This window comes from Vidua macroura, chromosome 24, assembly GCF_024509145.1.
Source record: "Vidua macroura isolate BioBank_ID:100142 chromosome 24, ASM2450914v1, whole genome shotgun sequence".
Taxonomy (NCBI): Eukaryota; Metazoa; Chordata; class Aves; order Passeriformes; family Viduidae; genus Vidua; species Vidua macroura.
In genome coordinates, this window is record NC_071594.1 from 3,940,854 (window position 1) to 3,961,486 (window position 20,633).

General features: G+C 47.9%; 2 protein-coding genes across 4 annotated transcripts; one reads left to right on the top strand and one right to left on the bottom strand.

The window, feature by feature from the left end:
* Positions 1 to 2,802: 2,802 nt before the first annotated feature.
* DYRK3 (dual specificity tyrosine phosphorylation regulated kinase 3) lies at positions 2,803 to 9,923 on the bottom strand. Its single transcript, XM_053998216.1, has 3 exons — positions 9,807 to 9,923; positions 9,087 to 9,202; positions 2,803 to 5,364 (listed from the first exon to the last, which is right to left on the bottom strand). The coding sequence occupies exons 1-3, from the start codon at positions 9,844 to 9,846 to the stop codon at positions 3,799 to 3,801; spliced, it is 1,722 nt and encodes a 573-aa protein (XP_053854191.1). The 5' UTR covers positions 9,847 to 9,923; the 3' UTR covers positions 2,803 to 3,798.
* Positions 9,924 to 10,961: 1,038 nt separating this feature from the next.
* On the top strand, positions 10,962 to 20,393 carry EIF2D (eukaryotic translation initiation factor 2D). Of its 3 annotated transcripts, none has more exons than XM_053998214.1 (15): positions 10,962 to 11,039; positions 13,332 to 13,522; positions 13,754 to 13,837; positions 15,830 to 15,920; positions 16,521 to 16,628; positions 16,947 to 17,236; positions 17,333 to 17,450; positions 17,921 to 17,966; positions 18,104 to 18,207; positions 18,327 to 18,485; positions 18,645 to 18,734; positions 18,840 to 18,935; positions 19,145 to 19,265; positions 19,954 to 20,128; positions 20,228 to 20,393. In XM_053998214.1, coding segments are annotated over exons 1-15 (1,746 nt in total). In that variant the 5' UTR covers positions 10,962 to 11,037; the 3' UTR covers positions 20,299 to 20,393. The 3 variants fall into 3 exon arrangements, with proteins under 3 accessions (XP_053854189.1, XP_053854188.1, XP_053854190.1); XM_053998213.1 differs by lacking the exon at positions 10,962 to 11,039 and adding an exon at positions 12,180 to 12,290; XM_053998215.1 differs by lacking the exon at positions 10,962 to 11,039 and adding an exon at positions 12,536 to 12,553.
* The last annotated feature ends 240 nt before the right edge of the window (positions 20,394 to 20,633 follow it).

The following is a 20,633-nucleotide window of genomic DNA, read 5'->3' on the forward strand; positions in this document are numbered from 1 at the left end:
ATTTCGGCTCTCCACTTCCACAAGGGAATTAAACTTTGGCCGGCAGGGGATTTGTATCATTTCAGCAGAGATCTCTGGGTGCAGCATCAGCCGTTTGCTTGTGTGCCTGGGATTAGCAAGACATTGCTGAGATCATCATATATACGTTTCACAGCCAGGACAGCTTTTGGTATTAAACAAGTAAAAAACCCAGGAGAGCTGCAGCCTGCAGCCCTTTAGAAAGGACCCTGTGTTTGTTTGAGAGGTAGTTCTGAAGATGATCATCATTGCAAAGAAGTTCTGCAACTGCTTAAAGAGTTTTCAACTGCAGAAAAACCCTTAGAGGTAAAAAAGTTTGTAAGCAATCACTCACTCTTCCACAAACGTTGTATTAAATCTGTCCCATTGATCTGCTGTGAATTCTTGGGTCACTGGTCAGCCAGGACTGCCATTCCAGCAGGCTGGGAGGATAAAAAACACCAGTGAGGAGTGTCTGTGGTACCCAGAAAATCTCTAGATTTAGGTTTGGGTCTTTCAGATGTGCTGCTCATGCACTGTCGTTGATTTATACAAAAATATTGCTGAGCCAAAGAGCTGGAACTGCAGCCAGTGAACAGTTGTTATTTGCACCTCTCACAGGGCAGTAAAACACTCTAAGGAGCATTTTAAAACAAGTGTGGGTGACTTTCAGAAATGCAGACATGATTTGCTGTAAACACAAGTGATTTGCATGTGTTCTGTGGTGACTTCTGAGGAGAACACGACTGGGGTGCCAATGCTGGCAGCTCAACAAAGCAAAGCTGCCTCAAAAATAAAAACTGCACTTTATCTATTCAGACATTGTTAATTTTAGGCTACTTCCAACATTCTCAGCAGTAGCACAGCTGATGATGTGATGGTTTCTGGTGATTTCAGAGCTCACCAGGGTTTGGCTTTCCCAAAAACAAGTGTGACTTTGAGGTTTGGCCATATCTGGCGAGCACAGCCAGCGAGACCGTGACCGCCCCTGATAAATGACAGTGACACAGCCCAGGGTCCCCCACGTGGGGCTTGGACAACTCCTGCTCCAATTCACAGGGAACTCAACCACTCCAGGGTTCGCAGGGATGATTCCTCAGAGGAAATTTATTGGCTCACCTGGAGGGCTCTCCCAGTTTGGGAATTCTGCATCCAACAATTCACCAAAAGCAAATGTTTTATGAAGAAATTGGGGATGTGACTGGAAACAAAACCCCAATATTCTCAGCTGTGCTTCCTGGGTTAGGAAGAAATTTCCAGCCCAGCAAGTATCTGCTGAGGCTGCTTTTCCTTCTCACCCAAATTAGCAATTCACTTAACTACTTATTTGATTTTCAAATATGGCAGTACCAAGTAAGTAAAAGCAAGTCTTAAACAAACACCTTGTGCAGTCAGGGCAGTCAGGGCACGCTGAACACATTTTCTAGATGAAAAGCCTTGGTTTTGCCAGTTAATTGCTTTATCTGCAGCTTCACAGCCCCAGCCTTAAGCAAAATTACTCAGTGTGCACCAAAGGTTGCCACAGGGGGAGTTCCCTCACAGTCATTTCTTCCCACAAGTCACAGAATTATCAATATTATTCTACACTTTTTATAGACAAACTGGTTTTGGACCAGGACCCTGCTGTGTGTTCCTGAGCCCTGTTTGTGAGCTCCCAGCACACCACCACTGCTCCTTCTGCCAGGCTCCAGCACCATCATGTCTTCTCTACAAAATCCTTTTCTATGCATCTTTCCTACCAAGCTACTGCTCCTGAAAGGTTCCTGTCTCCTCTCTCACCTGGTGTGTTTTGTTAGAAAGAAATGCAAAGGGCAGAAAAGGAAGGAGATTTCTGAGAACGTGCCAGATCTATTAGAGATTCTACTAAAATCAGTGGTATCTTCTGCCACTTCCCTCCAGAATCCACTTCCCTGGTTCTTCATTTAAATACAACTTCACTCAGCCTAGCAAAATAAAAACTGCCAGCCATGTGTTGTTGTAAGTGACCCATGGGCAGCCCATCCATGCTGCTTGCTGCACGGATAAGGGCCAGACTGTTATTTTAATATCATTACTAAGCTCATTGAATTGACACTTGTGAAAAAAACAACTCAGAAAAGCTCCACACATGACAACCTCCATTTCAGCTCCTGGGAACCTCAGTTTGAAGTCCTTTGGAGCTTTGGCTGAGTCTTTTTTGAGGTTTTCTGCAGGCCTCCACCCAGTGCTGTAATGACCCAGAGCAGCCCCATCTCCTCAGGGGAAGGGTCTCCTACTGAACATTTGCTCACCTTATCTTTAAAATCACCCCACTGACTCCTTTGTTTGCATACTGAGAGTCTCCTTCCTTTAGCATTCAAAACCTGCTGCAGAGAAAAGTCCTAACATTTAAAACCTTCTGTTCATAAAAGCTCTAAATTGCATTTAAAGTCCTGTTCAGGCACCTGGCAAGGGATCAGATGGTTTTGGAGATGGACTCGGGCCATGAGGCTGCAAGAAGGAACAACCCCAACGAGCTGTGCTGTGGTTGTGACAGGTCACACCACCCTGGCATGTTCTGGGAAGATAAAGGAAGAGGAAATACAAGCTCAAGGAGTTCAAAAATGAGAAAATGTAGGCACCCAAAGGCCTGAAGGAAGGCAATTAGAAACAAAGCAGCTCTTCCCATAAAATATTTCCATTTGGATCCGCCAGTTCTTGCACCTTATCAGTCCTTCCTGGTTATGTTTCCAGAGATTTTGTTGAGATTTCAGAGCACACTCCCAATTATTAATGTGTGTCTCCCCCCTCCCTCATTTTCCAGTCACAACCCTGGGCCTGAAAAAGTTCTACTTGTCTGACAGGGGTGGCATGTTTGCATTTTTATTAAAAGAGCTTCACGTAGTTCAATGGAATTCACTCTACACAAAGAGATAATTTTTTGCAATTACCAGAATCTCAAACATGGATATAAACCAGCTCTTGAAGTTCAACATTTTTGTTTTAGAAACACGGGAAAAACAAAGACACACACCTGGCAGAACTGATGATGGAAATCTGAGCTCCAAAGAAACAGATAATTCAATCATTACCTGAACAAACTGGCTCACACTTGTGATGGACCAGGCCTGATCCCAAGTTCCCCTACAAGCTTTCCATAGATTTTTAGGGGGAAATAGCAAGTGTTACAGAAATTAGTAGTTTTATTTAGATATATCCTGTGTTTCATGGCATTTCTATGCTGCTTTGAAATTTTATCATCTCAGTATTTTCTTTTCCTATAACAAATTCCTTTGGTGTCTACATCCCATCACAGTTTTTAAAATCCCAGGATAGATAAGGGAAAAGCAATGCAGAGAAATAAAATTCTTCAAACTTAAGCAATTTGCAAGTAAGTTCCTAATGCATTACATTAATGCATTTGTGCTTTTGACAAGAGATTTAAAAACTTTCCCCTGGAACAGAAATAGTTCAGCTGGAGATAAGTGAAAACACAGAGTTTAAATCAAGTTCCTTTCCTGCCTTAAGCAAAAGAACCTGTTGAACCATGATAAATGGTTTGATTTCTAAATGAGCATTTTTAAACAGCACATCAGCCAAACTGTCTCTGTACTCCCCAGCTGAGCTGAACCCTCAGCAGTGGAATATGCACCAGGTGTGAGTGAAGCAACTGGATAAAATCAGCCCTTTAATGTGCACATTTCTGACTGATCTTCCAATATTCCAGGCCGAGCCCCTAACAAAAAGTAAATCCATCAAAACCCCCTGCATTTAATTTCCTCCCACAGCATGAACAGACAGTTAACACACACAGGGTGTATCCTGGGAACCCACCACTCCCCACTAGCTGACCAGTTTGGGGAGCACAGTACACAGAGGGATGTTGCCACTGGGCTCAGTGGTCAGACTGGCCCTCAGCTTGCTGGGGACTGCAGCCACAGGAGGCAACTTGTTAGCAATTCCTTGGAAGGAACCTGAATAGCTCGAAATCCGCCTGCCGGAGCTTTTCTCCAAGCCGGCTGCTTTGGGCACCCGTTTGCAGATCCAGGGGTGCCGCAGCGCCTGGCTGGGAATCATGCGTGTGGAAGGATCCCAGCTGAGGCAGTCCTTCAGGAAACCAGTGAACAAGGGGTCATCACAGCCCTTCAGAGCTGTCACCCAGTCCTTGTTCCCTGGGGCACCCCGGACCTTGCCCCGGCGCGAGCGGCTCCCGCTCAGGGTCACCTTCCCGTCCGGCTGCGTCATCACCGTGCAGTAACGGGGGTGACCCTTGGAGTTGATGAAGTTCTTGGCTCGCTTGGATTGATCCAAAAGCTTCTGAGGTGGCATTCCAAGAAGTTCCATGATACAGGCCAGCTGGTCTGCCTCGTCCTCTCCAGGAAAAAGAGGGTAGCCAGTCAAAAGCTCCACCAGAATACAGCCAAAACTCCACATGTCTATGGGCATCCCATAGCGGCTGCCCAGGATCACCTCTGGGGCCCGATAAAACCGGGACTGGATGTAGGTGTAGACTCTTTGGTGCTCAAAACAGCTGGACCCAAAATCTATAACCTTGATTCCACTCCTCCCTTGCTGTTTTAGGAGGATATTTTCTGGCTTCAAGTCACAGTGGATGATTTTGTTTCTATAAAGGGCATCCAAACACTGCAGGATGGAGTGAGCGAACTTCCGAACCAGCTGGAGGCTGAAGCCCTGGAACTTATTCCTTTTAATCAGCTCATACAGGTTCATACTCAAGAGTTCAAAGGTCATGCAGATGTGGTTCCGAAAGGTGAAGCTTTCCAGCATGTGGATCACATTCATGCTGCCTGTTTTATCCTGCTTCTTCAGGTGCTCCAGGATCCTGATCTCCTCGGCAGCTTGGCGATGGAACCTCTTCTCATTGCGAACCATCTTTAAGGCCAGGTGCTGGTGGAGTTTGTGATCATAGACTTTAGCAACTTGTCCGAAACTGCCCTTGCCGATGATTTTGAGCACCTCATACCTGTAAGCCAGGTGGTCGTGGGGCACGTGGATGTAGCTGCCTTGGTCGTCGTCGTAGCCGCTGTTGTTGGGGCCGCCGACCACCCCCTGCCTCTTTTTGGCAGATGGCCCCACAAAGTAAATCTCAGAGAAACTGAAGATCTCCTGCTGCTCATAAGCTGATAGCAGATGTTTGAACTGTTTGACAGCTTCCTCTGGAGCTTGGGAGACGGCTTTATGTGATTTCAAGGAGCTTCCACTGCCTCTAGCACCCAGGCTCTCTAGGGTTTTCTCTTTTGTCAGGGAAGGGAGAGATCTTTCTGGAGTAAGGCCTGCAGACTGAAGAGTGCTGCTCCTTCTGTTGCCAGAGTCCTCAAATAACTGCTCCACTTTGACCTGATTCCCAGCCAGAGGGTGATCCTTCATTATAAGTTTGTTGATAGAAACCTACAAGGGAAAAAGAAGTTTAGTTTATCTTTTAAAACACAGGTTAAAAATAAAATCACTACCAACAGAAAATGGGTAACACGGATGAGTTTGGCATTTATTAGGAACAAATATAAAATGCCGGGCTAAATTAAGTTACAAGCATGGTTATAGAAGGGTACACAAAGAGAAAGCAACTCCCTGAAACAGCACATGTGATTTTAAATCCAGAAAGGGAAACCCTAGACAGCCAAAGACTCAAACAACCACAAAATACCTATCTCCAGTCTGTGAAGGGCCAGGGAACAGCTATGTTTAGCTTCAAACGTGGGTGCAGCAGCACAACCATCAACAGATGCAACTTGCACCTGTCTGGAGCACGGATTGGAACGTGGATATGCACAGAAGTGGCAGGAAGATTGCACAGCCAGGCTGCCAAAGGAAGACAAAGCAACACCAGCAGGTGACATATGGCTGGTGTGAGGCAGCTGCACAAGGAGCAGAAGGAGGACAGGGCAGAGCAAGGTAAACCATCCTCTAGAAAAAATTCATTGTGGGGCTTTAATTTCAAGGGGAAAACATCATCATATCCACACCTCTCCTTGAAATCATGGTGGAATTCTAGAATATCCTGAGCTGAAAGGGACCCACAAAAATCATCAAGTCCAACTCCTGGCCCTGCACAGGACACCCCAAAATCCCTCCCAGTCCCTGAGGGCGTTGTTCTGGAGCTCTGGCAGCCTTGGGGCCGTGCCCTTACCCTGGGCAGCCTGTTCTGTGCCCCCCACCCTCTGGAGGAAGAACTTTTATCCAAGCTAAACCTCCCTGACACAGCTCCAGCCGTTCTCTTGGGTCCTGGCACTGTCACAGAGGGGAGAGAGAGCTGCACAACTCTCTTAACACAGACTTCAATAACCAGGAACAACTCCCACTCCAACTCAGCTGAGAGCAGTCTGCAAGCACTCCCTCTTACCACCATGTGCTAAAATATTTACATCTGAAACAAACCCATACAAGGTGAGAAAAACACTGTGAAATTTTCCAGGCTTGTCATTTTTACTATTTAGTAAATGCTGAACACCCCGGAGGTCAGTTCCCCACCAGCACAGCACTTTTTCCTTTTCCTGCTTGCTGGCACTCCTTGCTGAGAGGCAGCACAGAGGTGTTGTCCCATCCCAGGCAGAACTGAAGAAACCCTGACTGAAGCAGCAACATCTGTTTTCCATTTTGTCCTTTAATCTAAAAATAAAAATCTCAGACACATGCCAAACCAAATCCCTGAAAACCAAAATAACTACACAGGAATCAAACAAAAAAAAAAATATAAATAAACCTGCCACCCCAGGGCAATAAAACCAAATTCCTTTTTAGTTACATCCAGTCCAACATCTCAGCAGGGTCAGCAAATAAGGGAAGTGAATGTTCTCCCCAAAGCCAACTACACACAGCTTATAAAAGACTCTGTTTGTTGGTGCTGCCCTGCAATGTCAGTTCTTGCTCACAAGCCCCAAGAAATGGGCATTTCCCTGCAGAAGCCAGTTCTTATCAACATGGAGAGATCCTACCAAGCTCTACTCCTCCTATCAACCCCAAAATGCAGTGTACTGGGAGGGACACGCCTAGCCAGAGTCTGAAATGAAAACAACAGAGCCCAGCCCTGGTAACTCGGAATAAACGCCTTTTTCTTGGAGCCTGGCTGAACCTCTGAGATAAGAATGACATTTTTTCAGAGCTGGCTCAAAGACTCTTCAGTCCAGCAGACCCAAACAGAAAGTTTACAAATAAACAGAAGATATAAACACAGAACTAGGGTCACGCTTGTTAAAACATTCTCTACCCAAGAGCAGTAGCAGCTCTGCTTGTGCTGCTGTTCATAGCAAACATTTTGTACCTCTGAATCCCTAAATAAACCAGCAATTCATGATTCCATTTATCCTGGAATGATTTCTTAATGAAGGAATTATGGCTTTGGATTTCAAACCTGACTCAACGGTAGTAAGGTCTCAATTTTCATTCTTAGAGGACTCCCAAAATCAGTTGCCACATGATGGTGAGACACAAATATAGCTCCATCTTCACTTGAACTCAGAAGAGCTGCACTCAGATGACTCCTGGGTAACACCAGCTTTCTTTCAACAGCTTTATTTTACAAATCCCAGCCTCCACAGGTTTTTGGTTTTATTGCTGAAGCGCAGGCAAGAAATGAGGCTGACAACACCAGTGGCACCCTGTTGAAAACTCTCCCTGACAAAACTTCATTTTCATTGACAAGGAAACAGTTACTGCAATTCCTATACAAACTGCTTTGCAGAGATGCTCTGAACACTGAATTAAACAGACTGAATTCAGTCCATGTGTTCTCAAAGCAGACTCTGTGTTCTTTTGCAGGCTCAGATGAAGGAACGGGCAGCTGCAGTCACCAAGACGCCTCAATTCTCACGTAGCATTACATAACAATAAAACATCTTGCAAGAAAACTAAAACTCCAGGCATTTTCCCATTAAAACTCAGCACCACCATTTTCAGCCTCAGCTCCTGCTTGCCTGATACCACTGAGGTTGGATTTTATTGACACATCACCACGCATCAAACTGGGCATGCTATAAATCCTTAATCTTGCCCTAAGAAGTTAACAGGCTTCAAGCAAAAAAAACCACAGATACAGACAAGTCAAACAAAATATTCATGGGTTTATATTTGTATTTCACTGGATAGTTCCACTCTACTGACTTGTATTCAGCTATGAACAGATGAAGTCACACTACAGCTTAAAACACTGCAGCTGAAATGTTTCCATATCCCTGCAAACAAAAAACCCCAACCTACTACTCTTCAAACCCTACTGCTCAACAAAACTCCAAATTCCTTCTGTTCCCCCTCAACATTTCCAAAAAGGGAAAAAAAAAAAAAACAGACTCTTGTCTCTGAGTTTGCACAGACCAAATTTGTTACAACAAAATCCCACAAGGTGATGATTTTCAAATGTGTCTTAGGGCAATGTCTATTTTCACTTTTTAGAAAGTGAGAAGTGGTTTTTTAAAGCTTAAGCTCCTTCCCTTCTGTCAGAACTCAACAAGAGCCAGAACACATTTAAAACCTGTCTAAAGGACGGATCAGGGTACAAAAGGACAGCTGAACATGAGCACTACTGAACCAATTAAAGGGAAAAAAATCTCCCAACTCCACATCTCTTGAGGGAACAGAGCCCTGATGAAAGAGCCCGGCAACACCTTCAGGTCACAAGGACTATTTTGGTAGCGAAAGAAGTGACAGATAATGCCCAGGTTTTCAGAGCAGAAAGATACTTTTGTGAGGTGTTTGGCAGCCACACAGACTCACACTGCTCCTTCTGCTGCTCCTACGTACTTACCCGTCAGAATTTTCATGAGGGAAACGAAAATGGAAACGTGCAGGAGGAGGCAGAGCAAAGCATGTGTGGATTGACTTATCAGAGTACAAGGTGACATGGCAGAACGCTTCAACCCTTTGTAAAGTATTTTTTTTTAAATTAAAACACGAGCTGAGGGCAGTAAGATGGGATTCCTGAGGCTGCCAGCAAGTTCTGCACTGAACGCAGCACATCATTTTCGTGCTCAGAACAAACAATAACGTTAAGAAGCCACTACAAAGCTGCAAAATCCCACTTTTAAAATCTATTCTCTGTAGGGAGGTATCAGACCCCCGCACAATTGTCACTCCCACACAACACAACGTGAAGACACAGATGACTTTAAAATACTCACATGAGGTCTTGAAAGGGAAGGAAGTCCCGAAGGGCTCCGTTCTTCATTTGTAGGCTCTGGGTATCTACACTCATCTATCCTCATATAGGAGTCGTATAATCCATCTCCAATCCTGGCTGGAATGGTCCCACACACAAACCAGTTATTCACAACAACTCACACTGATAGAGACAGAGCCAAAAGCCTAAATGCACATTTTAGTCTGTAAAATCATTGATTCTCCTTCATTCATTAAATGATCTTTGGAGTTTAACTGAATTTTCAAACCGCAGGAGTGCGATGCTTCTGGGAAATCTTAATTCGAGATACTTTTAATTTAGAGGTTCTTTTTCGTTAATCAACTTCTGCACTGCAAAAAAATACATCCCTAAGAATCATTAACCACCATTCTCCCCGCTTCCCCTTTATCAGAATAATCCCAAACGAGCAGACAACGAGCAAACACTTAAACACTTGATAGGACTATCCCTTAAAGCAGGTTACCCCTTAAAAATGAGATGTGGGAATCACAGCTGCAAAAGCGTGGGGAAAAAAAAAAAAAAAAAGAAAGGCGGTGTCTCTCGCTGTCGGCTGCTCAAGAACTTAAAATCGCGACGCCTATCGCGACAGACCCGACGGACGGCTGGGACCACGCGGGGGGCTCGGCGGCCGCCGACCCCAACCGCATCCCCCTTTTTCCCCCCAGCCACGCGAGATCCCCGGCCGCCACCTCGTCCTCACCCGCTGCGAGAGGCCCGTCCGGCTTCCTGCCGAGCAGCATCGTGTCGGGGGGGCCCCGGCGCGGGCCCCATTCCCGGCGGGTGCCGCTGCCCAGCGCGGCCGCTCGGCCCCGGCCCGGCCCGGCCGTTGCCCCGGGAACGGCCCCCGCCCGCCGCCCGCCCGCGCCTGCGCAGCGCCGCCGGGGCGGGATCGCGCCCCGAGCTGCGGAGCTCCGGCGCTCGCCTCGCTTCTCCCCTCAGCCGAACCCGCCCTACGGGATCCCCTCATCAGTGGGTGCGGAGCTCCAGCGCTCCCTCGATTCTCCCCTCAGCCAAACCCGCCCCGCGGGATCCCCTCATCAGTGGGTGCGAAGCTCCAGCGCTCGCCCCGCGGGATCCCCTCATCAGGGGGTGCGGAGCTCCAGCGCTCGCCCCGCTTCTCCCCTCAGCCGAACCCGGCCTACGGGATCCCCGCACACCGCGGACTGCTCGGCCTGCGGGAGAGGAGGCCGCCGGGGCGGGATCGCTGCGGAGCTCGAGGGCTCGCCTCGCTTCTCCCCTCAGCCGAACCCGCCCCGCGGGATCCCCTCATCAGGGGGTGCGGAGCTCCAGCGCTCCCTCGATTCTCCCCTCAGCCAAACCCGCCCCGCGGGATCCCCTCATCAGTGGGTGCGGAGCCCCAGCGCTCCCTCGATTCTCCCCTCAGCCGAACCCGCCCCGCGGGATCCCCTCATCAGTGGGTGCGGAGCCCCAGCGCTCCCTCGATTCTCCCCTCAGCCGAACCCGCCCCGCGGGATCCCCTCATCAGGGGGTTCGGAGCTCCAGCGCTCGCCCCACTTCTCCCCTCAGCCAAACCCACCCTACGAGACCCCCGCACCCGGGGCTGCGGAGCTCCAACGGTCGCTTCGCTTCTCCCCTCAGCCGAACCCGCCCCGCGGGGCCCCCGCACACTGCCGAGTGCTCGGCATGGAGGAAAGGAGGCTCCTCACACCGAGCTGTGGGAAGGAGCGCTCAGTATTAACGTGGTTGCGGAGAGGTGGATGGAGGCAAAACGCTGAGTGCTGCATGAGGGGGGCTCTGGGACAGCACAGGCTGCCCCACCCTGCCAGCCGCTCCGCAGGAATTGATTTGGAGTAAAAAGTCAGGACAACGTTCGGCTCCCCACGAGCAGCCATGGATTTCATCTGGAACAGAGGGAGTTACAGAGCTGGAGGCATCGGTGGCGTTTTGGAACATGAGAGCTCTCTAATGAGATGTAGGAGGTCTATTTATTTCCACAAACTGCCGATAAATTAATTAAAAAAAAAAAGTAAAAATCAAGTGGTGTCTGGGATCTTCAGGCTCTGCACAACTCCCTGCCAGGAGGGGACAGCCGGGGGGATTTGGGATTTTATCCCAGGGAACAGGGACAGGAGGAGAGGGAACGGCCTCAGGCTGTGCTGGGGAGGCTCAGGGTGGACACCAGCAGGAATTTCCTCATGGAAAGGGCTGGAAGGGACTGCCCAGGGGGGTTTGGAGTGCCCATCCCTGGAGGTGGCACTGAGTGCTCAGGGTGGGGATCGGGCACAGATTGGACATGATGATCCTGGAGGAATTTTTCAATCTCCATAACTGTGATCCTGGGAAGGCTGCAATTATTACAATACTCCTGTAATACTCCTACTTTCAATCTCCAGCTAGAAATCCGTCAGGAACACTCAAGCAAATGTATAAATCACAGCAAGAATGCCCAGCTGCCAGGGCACGTTAACCAGAAAACAGCTGAGTTTAAGCACAAAAGAAACCCCACATTTCTGAGAACCCCTCGTGTGGAGGAGCCCGGGGGGCACCGTGGGGGGACCCCAGAGCCTGGAGGGGAGACCAAGACCCCCTCAGGAACCCGGCGTTTGGGGGACCGGGACCCTCTCAACGAGCTGGGGCAGGGAGATGGAGATCCCCTCAAGGAGCTGGGGCAGGAAGATGGACATCCCCTCAAGGAGCTGGGGCGGGGGTCTCCAATGCAGGCAAGGGGGACAGAGACCCCCTCAAGGAGTCGGGGAAGGGGACATCGAGACCCCCTCAAGGAGCTGGGGAGGGGGGACCAGGACCCCCTCAAGGATCTGGGGTGGGGGTCTCCAACGCAGGCAAGGGGGACAGAGACGCCCTCAAGGCGTCGGGGCAGGGGAGACCGAGACCCCCTCAAGGAGTCGGGGCAGGGAGACCGGGACCCCTCAGGGAGCCAGCACTGGGGGGACAGGGACCCCTTCCAGGAACCGGGGCAGGGGGACCGGAGCCCTTCATGGAGCTGGGGGGTCCCCACGGCGGGCGAGGGGGACCAGGAGCCCTGAGGGCGGCGGGGCGGGGGTCGCGGAGGCTCGGCGCGGCCGGGCGCCGTTTCCAGCCGGACGGTTTATGGGCGCGGACGGCGCCATGGCGGCCGCCGCGGGCTGAGGGGACGGCGCGGGCCCGCCATGTTCGCCAGGGCGTTCCGCGTGAGGGCCAACACCAGCATCAAGGGCTCGGACCGGTGAGTGCCGCGCCGGGACCTCGCAGGGACCCCCGTCGGGCCCGGGGGGACGCGCGGGGCTCGGCCCCGGGGTCGCGGTCGCGGGCAGCGATGCCCCCGGGAGTAGCTGCTTTCACCCCCTGCCTGTGGTACACTCCCGGCCTGAGCACGGAGTGTGCGTTTCGCTGGAAGGTGCTGCCGTATTTAAGCCAAGCTTAATTGAAATGTTATGCCGAGGCCTGCGTGAGGCCTTCTGTGCTTATTTGTAGCAGCGTTCAGTGTCAGTAAGTGAGCTGAAGAGGGGTTTTGGATAAGGATATGGAGTGACAGGACTAGGGGTGAGGGCTTTAAACTGCAGGAGGGTAAGTTTATATTGGATATTAGGAAGAAATTATTCCCTGTGAGGGTGGGCAGGCCCTGGCACAGGGTGCCCAGAGCAGCTGTGGCTGCCCCTGGATCCCTGGCAGTGCCCAGGGCCAGGCTGGATGGGGCTGGAGCCACCTGGGACAGTGGAAGGTGTCCCTGCCATGGCAGGGGTGGCACTGGATGGGATTTAAAGTCTCTTTTAACCCGAACCATCTGTAATTCTTTAATTCTTTATGTTCCTGAGCAGCAGTGCTGGGCTGACCTCCTGATTGTTCAGGTTCACTGGACACTGCTGTGAATGACCACAAAACCCCCCTGTGCTGGTCACTGGGGTTTAAACTTCAATTAAAACTGGGGGACAGGGAAATCTGGCTGTCCCCTGCTCCAGCTGTGGGTGACAGGCTGGGCAGAGCTTGTGGCACTCCCAGGTTGAAATCACAGCACAAAACAGGCACAGGCAGCAAACAGAAGCTAAAAGCAGATGTTTAAAGAAGATAGGAGCAGGGCAAGTATATTTGGCCTCTTTGTGATATTCTTACATCATTTGTAAACCCATACACAAATGCTTCAAATTATCTCCTGTGATAAGGTGGGAATCTCAGGAACAGCTGGCAAAACAGAACAGCAGATGTAGGAATTAGTTTGAGGGATGGCCTAAGACAGCTTTGTAACACATTTGGGATTTTGTCATTGCAGGAGGAAGCTACGGAGTGATGTGGCAGCAGCTTTTCCCACCCTGAGCACTGAACAACTGGCTGAGTTGGTTCCAAACAAGGAAGAGCTCAATGTCATCAAAATATACTCTCACAAAGGGGAGGCCATCACTGTTTACATGAACCACAGGAACCCAATACTGTTTGAAGTTGAGAAAGTTCTGTATCCAACAGGTAGGAGGAAGGGATTGGAATAATCCTCCCTCTTTGCTTATCTTCCCAATTAATTATTGTGGCATTGTTTTGATGTCACATTTCTTTATTATCCAATTAAGTGTTTTATTATCTAATTAAGTTTAATCTCCTTGATTATCCAATGAGAGTTTAATCTTAAAGATGAAAAGAATCAGCATCTGGAAATGTTCTTAATGATGCATTTTTAAATTTACTTCTCTTTTGGGACAGTGTACACTCTGTGGGTCTACCCAGACCTTCTCCCTGCCTTTGCAACATGGCCCCCAGTGCTACAGAAACTTGCAGGAGGTGCAGGTAAGAGCACCAGAACTTTGTCCCTTTGCACTGCAAAAAGAAGTTGCCTTCAGGGCTTTTTAGGTGTTTTCCTTCACAGTGGCAAAAAATGTACCTGAAACAAGTAGAAGGAGTGAGTACTCAAAAATAATTGGTGGTGGTGGTGTCCTAGAAAGGAAATAAATTAGCTGTAAACAGAGTTTGTGAAAGAAGGAAAGTAGGTGAAGCTGTTTAAATGCAGTAACCTGCTCCGTGTGGGAGGCTCAGATTGGGAAATCCCTTCTCAGGGTGATGAGCAGCCCTGAACTGGGACACAGAACTGCCCTTGCCGTTGGTCTGTCCCTTTTGAAAGTTCCTTTGCTGCCACCCTGCTTCCTGTCAGTGCCCAGGTGAACACCCTCGTCCTGTGGATGAGAAGGAAATTCATTTTGGAAGCTACAATTCAATCACTGGCAGCCAAAGCGTGGATTGTGCAGGTGGGGTTGGAGCTGAATTCCTGGGTTACTGGCTCTACCACCTCATTATGGATCAAGACTAGCAGGAAAGGAGTCTGTTTCCTGGAACCTGCTTTGGATGCAGTTCAGACTCGGGAGAATCAGCCCATTATAAACTTTAAATTGCTGAGCTGCTCAAGCAGAAAAAGATTAAATTTGAGCTGCGGCAGCCTTGGTCTGTACCTAGAAGTGCTCACGTAAGAAGGGATGTCTTTTTCCATGATGCAGCACCTAAGGTGGAACTCAGGTCTCTCTGCTTTGATTGTTTTTGGGGAAAATAAAGTGCTCGAGTGTGTAGCTGTGATAGACATCTGAGCAAGAGCCTGGCTGCTGACTTGTAATGACCCAGTTTCTGGGGAGAAAGACTTGCTAATGGGGAAGGACATTGATGAAAGAGGCCTGCGGGTCATTCATCGCCCTGGCAACCAGGCTACCTCTGTGCAGGATCCAAAGATAAGGAGCTGGCCAGGAGACAATGGCCACAAAGGCAGGGGGAGAGGTAGAGCCAGTCCTCAGAAGGGAGAGGAAAGGCACCAGGCTCTCCAGTGCACTGGAGGAGATTCAGTTCCTAAAAGCAGCATGTTTTGGGATATCTCTCCCATAAATTCAAACACCTGCTGTCTGCCCTGGTAATTTACATAATTTAATGCTACTTATGTGGTCACATTAAGGCCTTGATGTGGTTTCTGTCCCCAGCCATGTGGAGCTCTGGTGGCAGCTGCAGAGTTCATTCTAGACTTGTTAAAAATACTTGTGACAATGAAGAGGGGGAAGAATCTTGGCTTCTTCAGCCTCCACATTAAATCGGGGATGCTGGGAAAAATGTGAGTGAGATACCTGCAAAACCAAGCCATGGAACAGCTCATGGAGACTGCAGAGAGCTGCAGTGAGGGAGAGCAGCTGCTCTTCCCATCCTTTGGTGATGACATCGTGCCACACCTGCAGCATGGAAAGCTCTGCTTTGCTCACATCCCAGGCTGGTCATCCCAGGTGTGGGAAGCAGAAGGAAGCAGGGGTGTAGTTTCTGACCAAAACAGCAAGGAGAGAGAATTCCCTGAGAATTCCCAGCTGGCTGCAGCTTGATGTGGCAGATTTGGGAGGGATGGAGCAGCAGTGGCAGCTTTGAGTCAATTCTCTCTCTAGGGTAAAAGCTGCTGGGATAACCTTCCCTTGGGCAGGGTAAATGGGTAATTCCTGAAATTTCTCCTCATTCCTTTCCCTTTCCATGCCATTAGTGAAGAGCCCTGCTGGGAGCTCATTAAAAACAGTCCCTCAGGTCTGACAGGGCTGAGCAAGCTTCACTCCTCTGCAGTTTTTTGGGATGTGCCCAGCAGCCTGATGGATTGGATCCCGCACTCCACGGGGGAAAAGCGGTGTTTTAGGAGGAGAAATAGAGAAACCTGTTCTCCCTGGCGTGTGCTCAGCTCGTGTTTTTGCTGAGTAACGGGAGGGAGGGGGGCGGAGGAGGCGGTGCCTGAGCGTTTCATTGAGAACGGGATGCGCTTCATTCTTCCCGCAGACCTGATGCTGCCAGGAGTTGTGGTGCCACCTTCTGGCCTCCCTCAAGTGCAACGGGGCACGCTCTGTGCTGTCACCCTGCTGGGAAACAGGTACAGAGGATTCTCCAATCCACAGCCTGTCCAGAAGCTAAAAATGAAGTGAAGGGTTTTGAGGAAATCAAAGCAGAAATGTTGTTGTGCATTTGATGCACTGGGAACCTCAGCAGTGGAAGATACAGCAGGAAAAAAAAGCTTAATTTTTTGGGTTAGGATATGTTTGAGCTGAGGTGGGAAGCTTTGTAAATTGGTTCTTTTGGACCAATTTGGACCAATGTTTTTAACAAAATATTGTATTCTGCACGATTGTCTTTGTGTCTGTGTGGATAATCTGAGGGAGTTCTGAAGCCATTGGTTTTCTCTCTCTGCTGGTCTCTTCTGGCAGTGCATATGCTTCTTGTAATTTATTAAAAGCAAGAATGTGTCAGTGCACAACCTTCACTTCATCCAGGCTGCACTTATCCTCGGGATTCTTTGGAAAACCTTACATACCAGAAGGATAACCAGAAAATATGTAGAAGCTTGAAAAAACCCCCACTTTGTAAAGAACAAGAATGTTGTAAAATAAATTCAGTCTAACACATTAGCACAGCCTGTGTGCAGTAGCACAGCGTGTTTGCGTTGTCCTGCTCCAACATTCCCTTCTTTTCCCAGAGCTCCTGTGGCAGTTGGAGTGGCCACCATGTCCACGGAGGAGATGCTGGCTGCTGGAATGAAAGGGAAGGGCTTTGCTGTGCTGCACACTCACCTGGATCACCTCTGGTGGGTAACTGCCAGGCCTTGGGGAAAATGTGCAACAGTGTGTTTACTGAAATCCAGACCTGTGTGTTTACTGAAATCCAAATCTGTGCCCCACCAGGATTAATCTGTCAGACCAACTTAGTGAATTATTTGGGTACAGCTTAGATAGGGCCTTTATTTAGAATTTATGGAGGAAGAGGAGTTCAAAGTAAACTTTACAGCTCAGAGATTGCAGAAAAAGACCCATGCAGGTGCCAGTGCTGTTATTCAGGGTGACATCTGTTCACGGTTCAAAGCAGCAAAAGGAAAGCTGTGTTCTGCTTTCTCTTCCTTTTGTAGGGAATATGGTGACAAATCTTCTCCTCCTACCTTAGCTCCCTTGGTAACGGGTTCTGCTGCAACGGAGAGTGCTGGAGACGAGGAGGAGCTGCAGGGGAAGGAGCCTGGCAGCAGCTGCTCCCCTGAGCCAGAGCAGCCCGTGGACATCAGGGATTTGAGCCTGAGGGACAGAGACACTTGTGCAGAACTGCTGGGGAAGGAGGAGCTCCATGAGAACAGAGCTGCAGAGCCAGCTGAGGATGCCAGCACAGAGGACCAGCAGGAGGCTGAGGACAGCAGGACCCCACAAGGTATTTTTGGATCCCAGTGAAACCAAACCATGCCCCTTTGGTTTGTTAAAGCCCACAGACAACTCACTGCCTACCTGTCCTTTTTTCTCCCCGCAGAGCAAATGGATGCATTGTTTAATCAGTGCTTTTTCCATGCCTTAAAATGCAAAGTAAAGAAGTCAGATCTCCCTCTGCTCACCAGCACATTTCTAGGCAGCCACATGGTCTCCTGCTGGTACGTGGGAAGGAGATGGAATTGGGATTTGCATGCTGGGATTTGGTCTTTAAAATGTGGAGATTGTGTGGGATATTTAGGAAGAAGGTTGTGAGTAAAAAATAAAATCCAGTTCTTAAATAAGGTTATGCTCTCTTCTGCCATCAAGTACTTTGATCAAATACAATCCTTATATTAAATACTTGGGTGTAAGGATTGTCCAGACCTGGATTTGCACTTGGGAGCCAACTTGACTTGGCTGACATTGGTTTCACCATGGTTTAGTCACCTGAGTGGCTGCTTGCCTGCCCACAAGAACATCAGCACTAATTCCACTCATCACATTCTATTTATCAGCTTCTTTGGAGTAATTCTTTCTCTGTGTGATTTGTATTCCTGCTGTTAAGAAACTTCCAGCATAAGTAGCAAGATTTAAGAAGAAATGAAGGGTGACTTATAACTAAAGAACTTTTTAAAAAATCCATTTGTAGCCCTACTGGAAAACAACTGGACATAAAGAAATCAAGCTATAAGAAGGTGAGATTTTTCTGCTGGTTTGGGTGGGTTTTTAAAAATTAATTTTAATAAGTAACAGAAGAAGAGAGGAAGTTTAAAACACAAGAGCAGGTGTTTAAAATGCTTGACTCCACATTTCTGATTGTTGCTTCCTTCAGTTCTCTAAATTCCTGCAAAGCATGCAGCACCAGAGGATCTTACAAGTGAAGGAGCTGAGCAGAGGTGTGGAGAGCATCGTGGATGTGGACTGGAAACACCCAGAGTACGTAGAATATCACAGTCTTTAAAAGAGTTGGGAGGCTCTGAAAGAAGGGAGTGGAATCTGCTGCCTCCAGCTCTGTTTCCATCCCTTCTACTCACACCAAACAATTCTTGTGGCAGCATTAAAGCATTTGCAGTGCCTGAAGGATTTTCTTCAGCCTCTGCTGGCCAAGACAGCAAAAGTGAAGACAGAGAACAAGTGTACCATGCTCCTGAAATCATTCCACTCTATGGGGTCTCCACAAAAATGATCCCACTCTTTCAGGAATCTGGACACAGGTAAGCACAAAAAAAAAAAAAATTAAGAGAGAGACCAACAAAACTGTAGTTGCTGTTTCTCTCTTACTGCCAGAACCCAGCACCCAAATACTTGAGTTAAAAGTTCTTTAACTTGAGTTAAAATTTTAAACTTGAGTTAAATACTCTCTTTGTCTTCAGAAAAGGCAGCATCCTCTCAAGCAGTGAGGTGAGAAACATCATCATTAACTACGTGAAGAGTAATGAGTTGGTTGATGAAACAAACAAAAAGTGAGTCCAATTGGAAGTTTTCCTCCCCTACTTCCACAGGAGAGGATGAAATTAGAGGGGGAAAAGTGACCTGGTTTGATCCTTCTGTGTGCTTTTGTTTTGCAGCTTTGTAAAGGTGAATGCCATTCTGTGTGACTGCCTGTTGGATAAATCAGAACAGGATGAGATCTCACACCTTAAATGGGATGAACTCTTGAGCAGGTGATAGTTCTCTCAATATCCCTTTCCCAGAACTGCACAGATTTATTGCCTGCAACTCAAACCCCGTGGTGGGAGCTGCCTGAGTTGTAATTTCCTGGAGATAAATGGGAACAAGATGAGATCTCACACCTTAAATAGGACAACCTTTTGAGCAGGTGCTAGCTCTCAATATCCCTTCCCAGAATGACACAGATTATTGCTTTGTCCAGGTGCCTGGAACGACTGCAGCCCTTACACCAGGTGACATTTTCTGGACAAGAACCCGTGGTGAGGAAAGGAAACATTGAACCCATCGACATCAGCATAGCACAGAGATCATCTAACAAGAAGGTGAAAAAAGACAATTAAATGAGGGGATTGAGCAGATGAGATCCCAGATCCTGAGGGCAGCTTTGGCAATCATTATTAAACCCTCATCAGTGATGTTTCCAATCATTATTAAACCCTCAGCAGTGATGTTTCCAATCATTATTAACCCTTCAGCAGTGATGTTTCCAATCATTATTTAACCCCTCAGCAGTGATGTTTTCAATCATTATTAACCCTTCAGCAGTGATATTTTCAATCATTATTTAACCCCTCAGCAGTGATGTTTCCAATCATTATTAACCCTTTAGCAGTGATGTTTTCAATCATTATTTAACCCCTCAGCAGTGATATTTCCAATCATTATTAACCCTTTAGCAGTGATGTTTCCAATCATTATTTAACCCTTTAGCAGTGATATTTCCAATCATTATTTAACCCTTTAGCTGTGATGTTTCCAATCATTATTAACCCTTCAGTAGTGATGTTTCCAATCATTATTTAACCCTCAGCAGTGATGTTTTCAATCATTGTTAACCCTTCAGCAATGATGTTTTCAATCATTGTTTAACCCTTCAGTAGTGATGTTTCCAATCATTATTTAACCCTCAGCAGTGATGTTTTCAATCATTGTTAACCCTTCAGCAATGATGTTTTCAATCATTGTTTAACCCTTCAGCAGTGATGTTTCCAATCACTATTAACCCCACAGGTGACAATTATCAAGAACCTTGAGCTGTATGGTCTGGACCCACAGTGTGTGGCCAACACTCTCCAACAGAAGGTCCAAGCCAGTGCCACCATCAGCCCAGCACCAGGAACAAAGGACAGAGTCCAGGTCCAGATCCAAGGCAACCAAATCCATCATCTGGCCAAGATGCTGCTCGGTAAGAAGATTCTGGAACTGGGCTGGTTGCAGCAAAGCTGAGATTTTAATTCTTATTTAACTCTTCCTTACCTGAAGTGAGCTCTTGGTTGTGTTGCAGAAGAATATCAGCTACCTCGGAAATACATCCAAGGCCTGGAGAAGGCTCCAAAGCTTGGCCGCAAGAAGTAGGAGAAAAATCAGCTCTAAGGATTGCTCAGCTCTCATTATTTATAAAAGTGTTTGCTGCCAGCAAGTCAAGGATCATGCACAGGCCCTGCTCATTCCAGAATGAGTCCTGGATGTTTACAAGGTCTGGAATTCACCCAAATAATAATATTGCTCCAGGTGTTCATTTTTCATAAAAATAAAATGCCCAATAAACCCCTTGTCATTATCCTTTTGTAATTTTTTAATGGAATTTGATGCTGAAGCACTGGATGCTACAGTGGCTTTTGGGTGGTTTAACATTCTTGCTTTGCATCTTTGATCAAGGATGTGGAATAAACCTCCACTGAAATATGAGA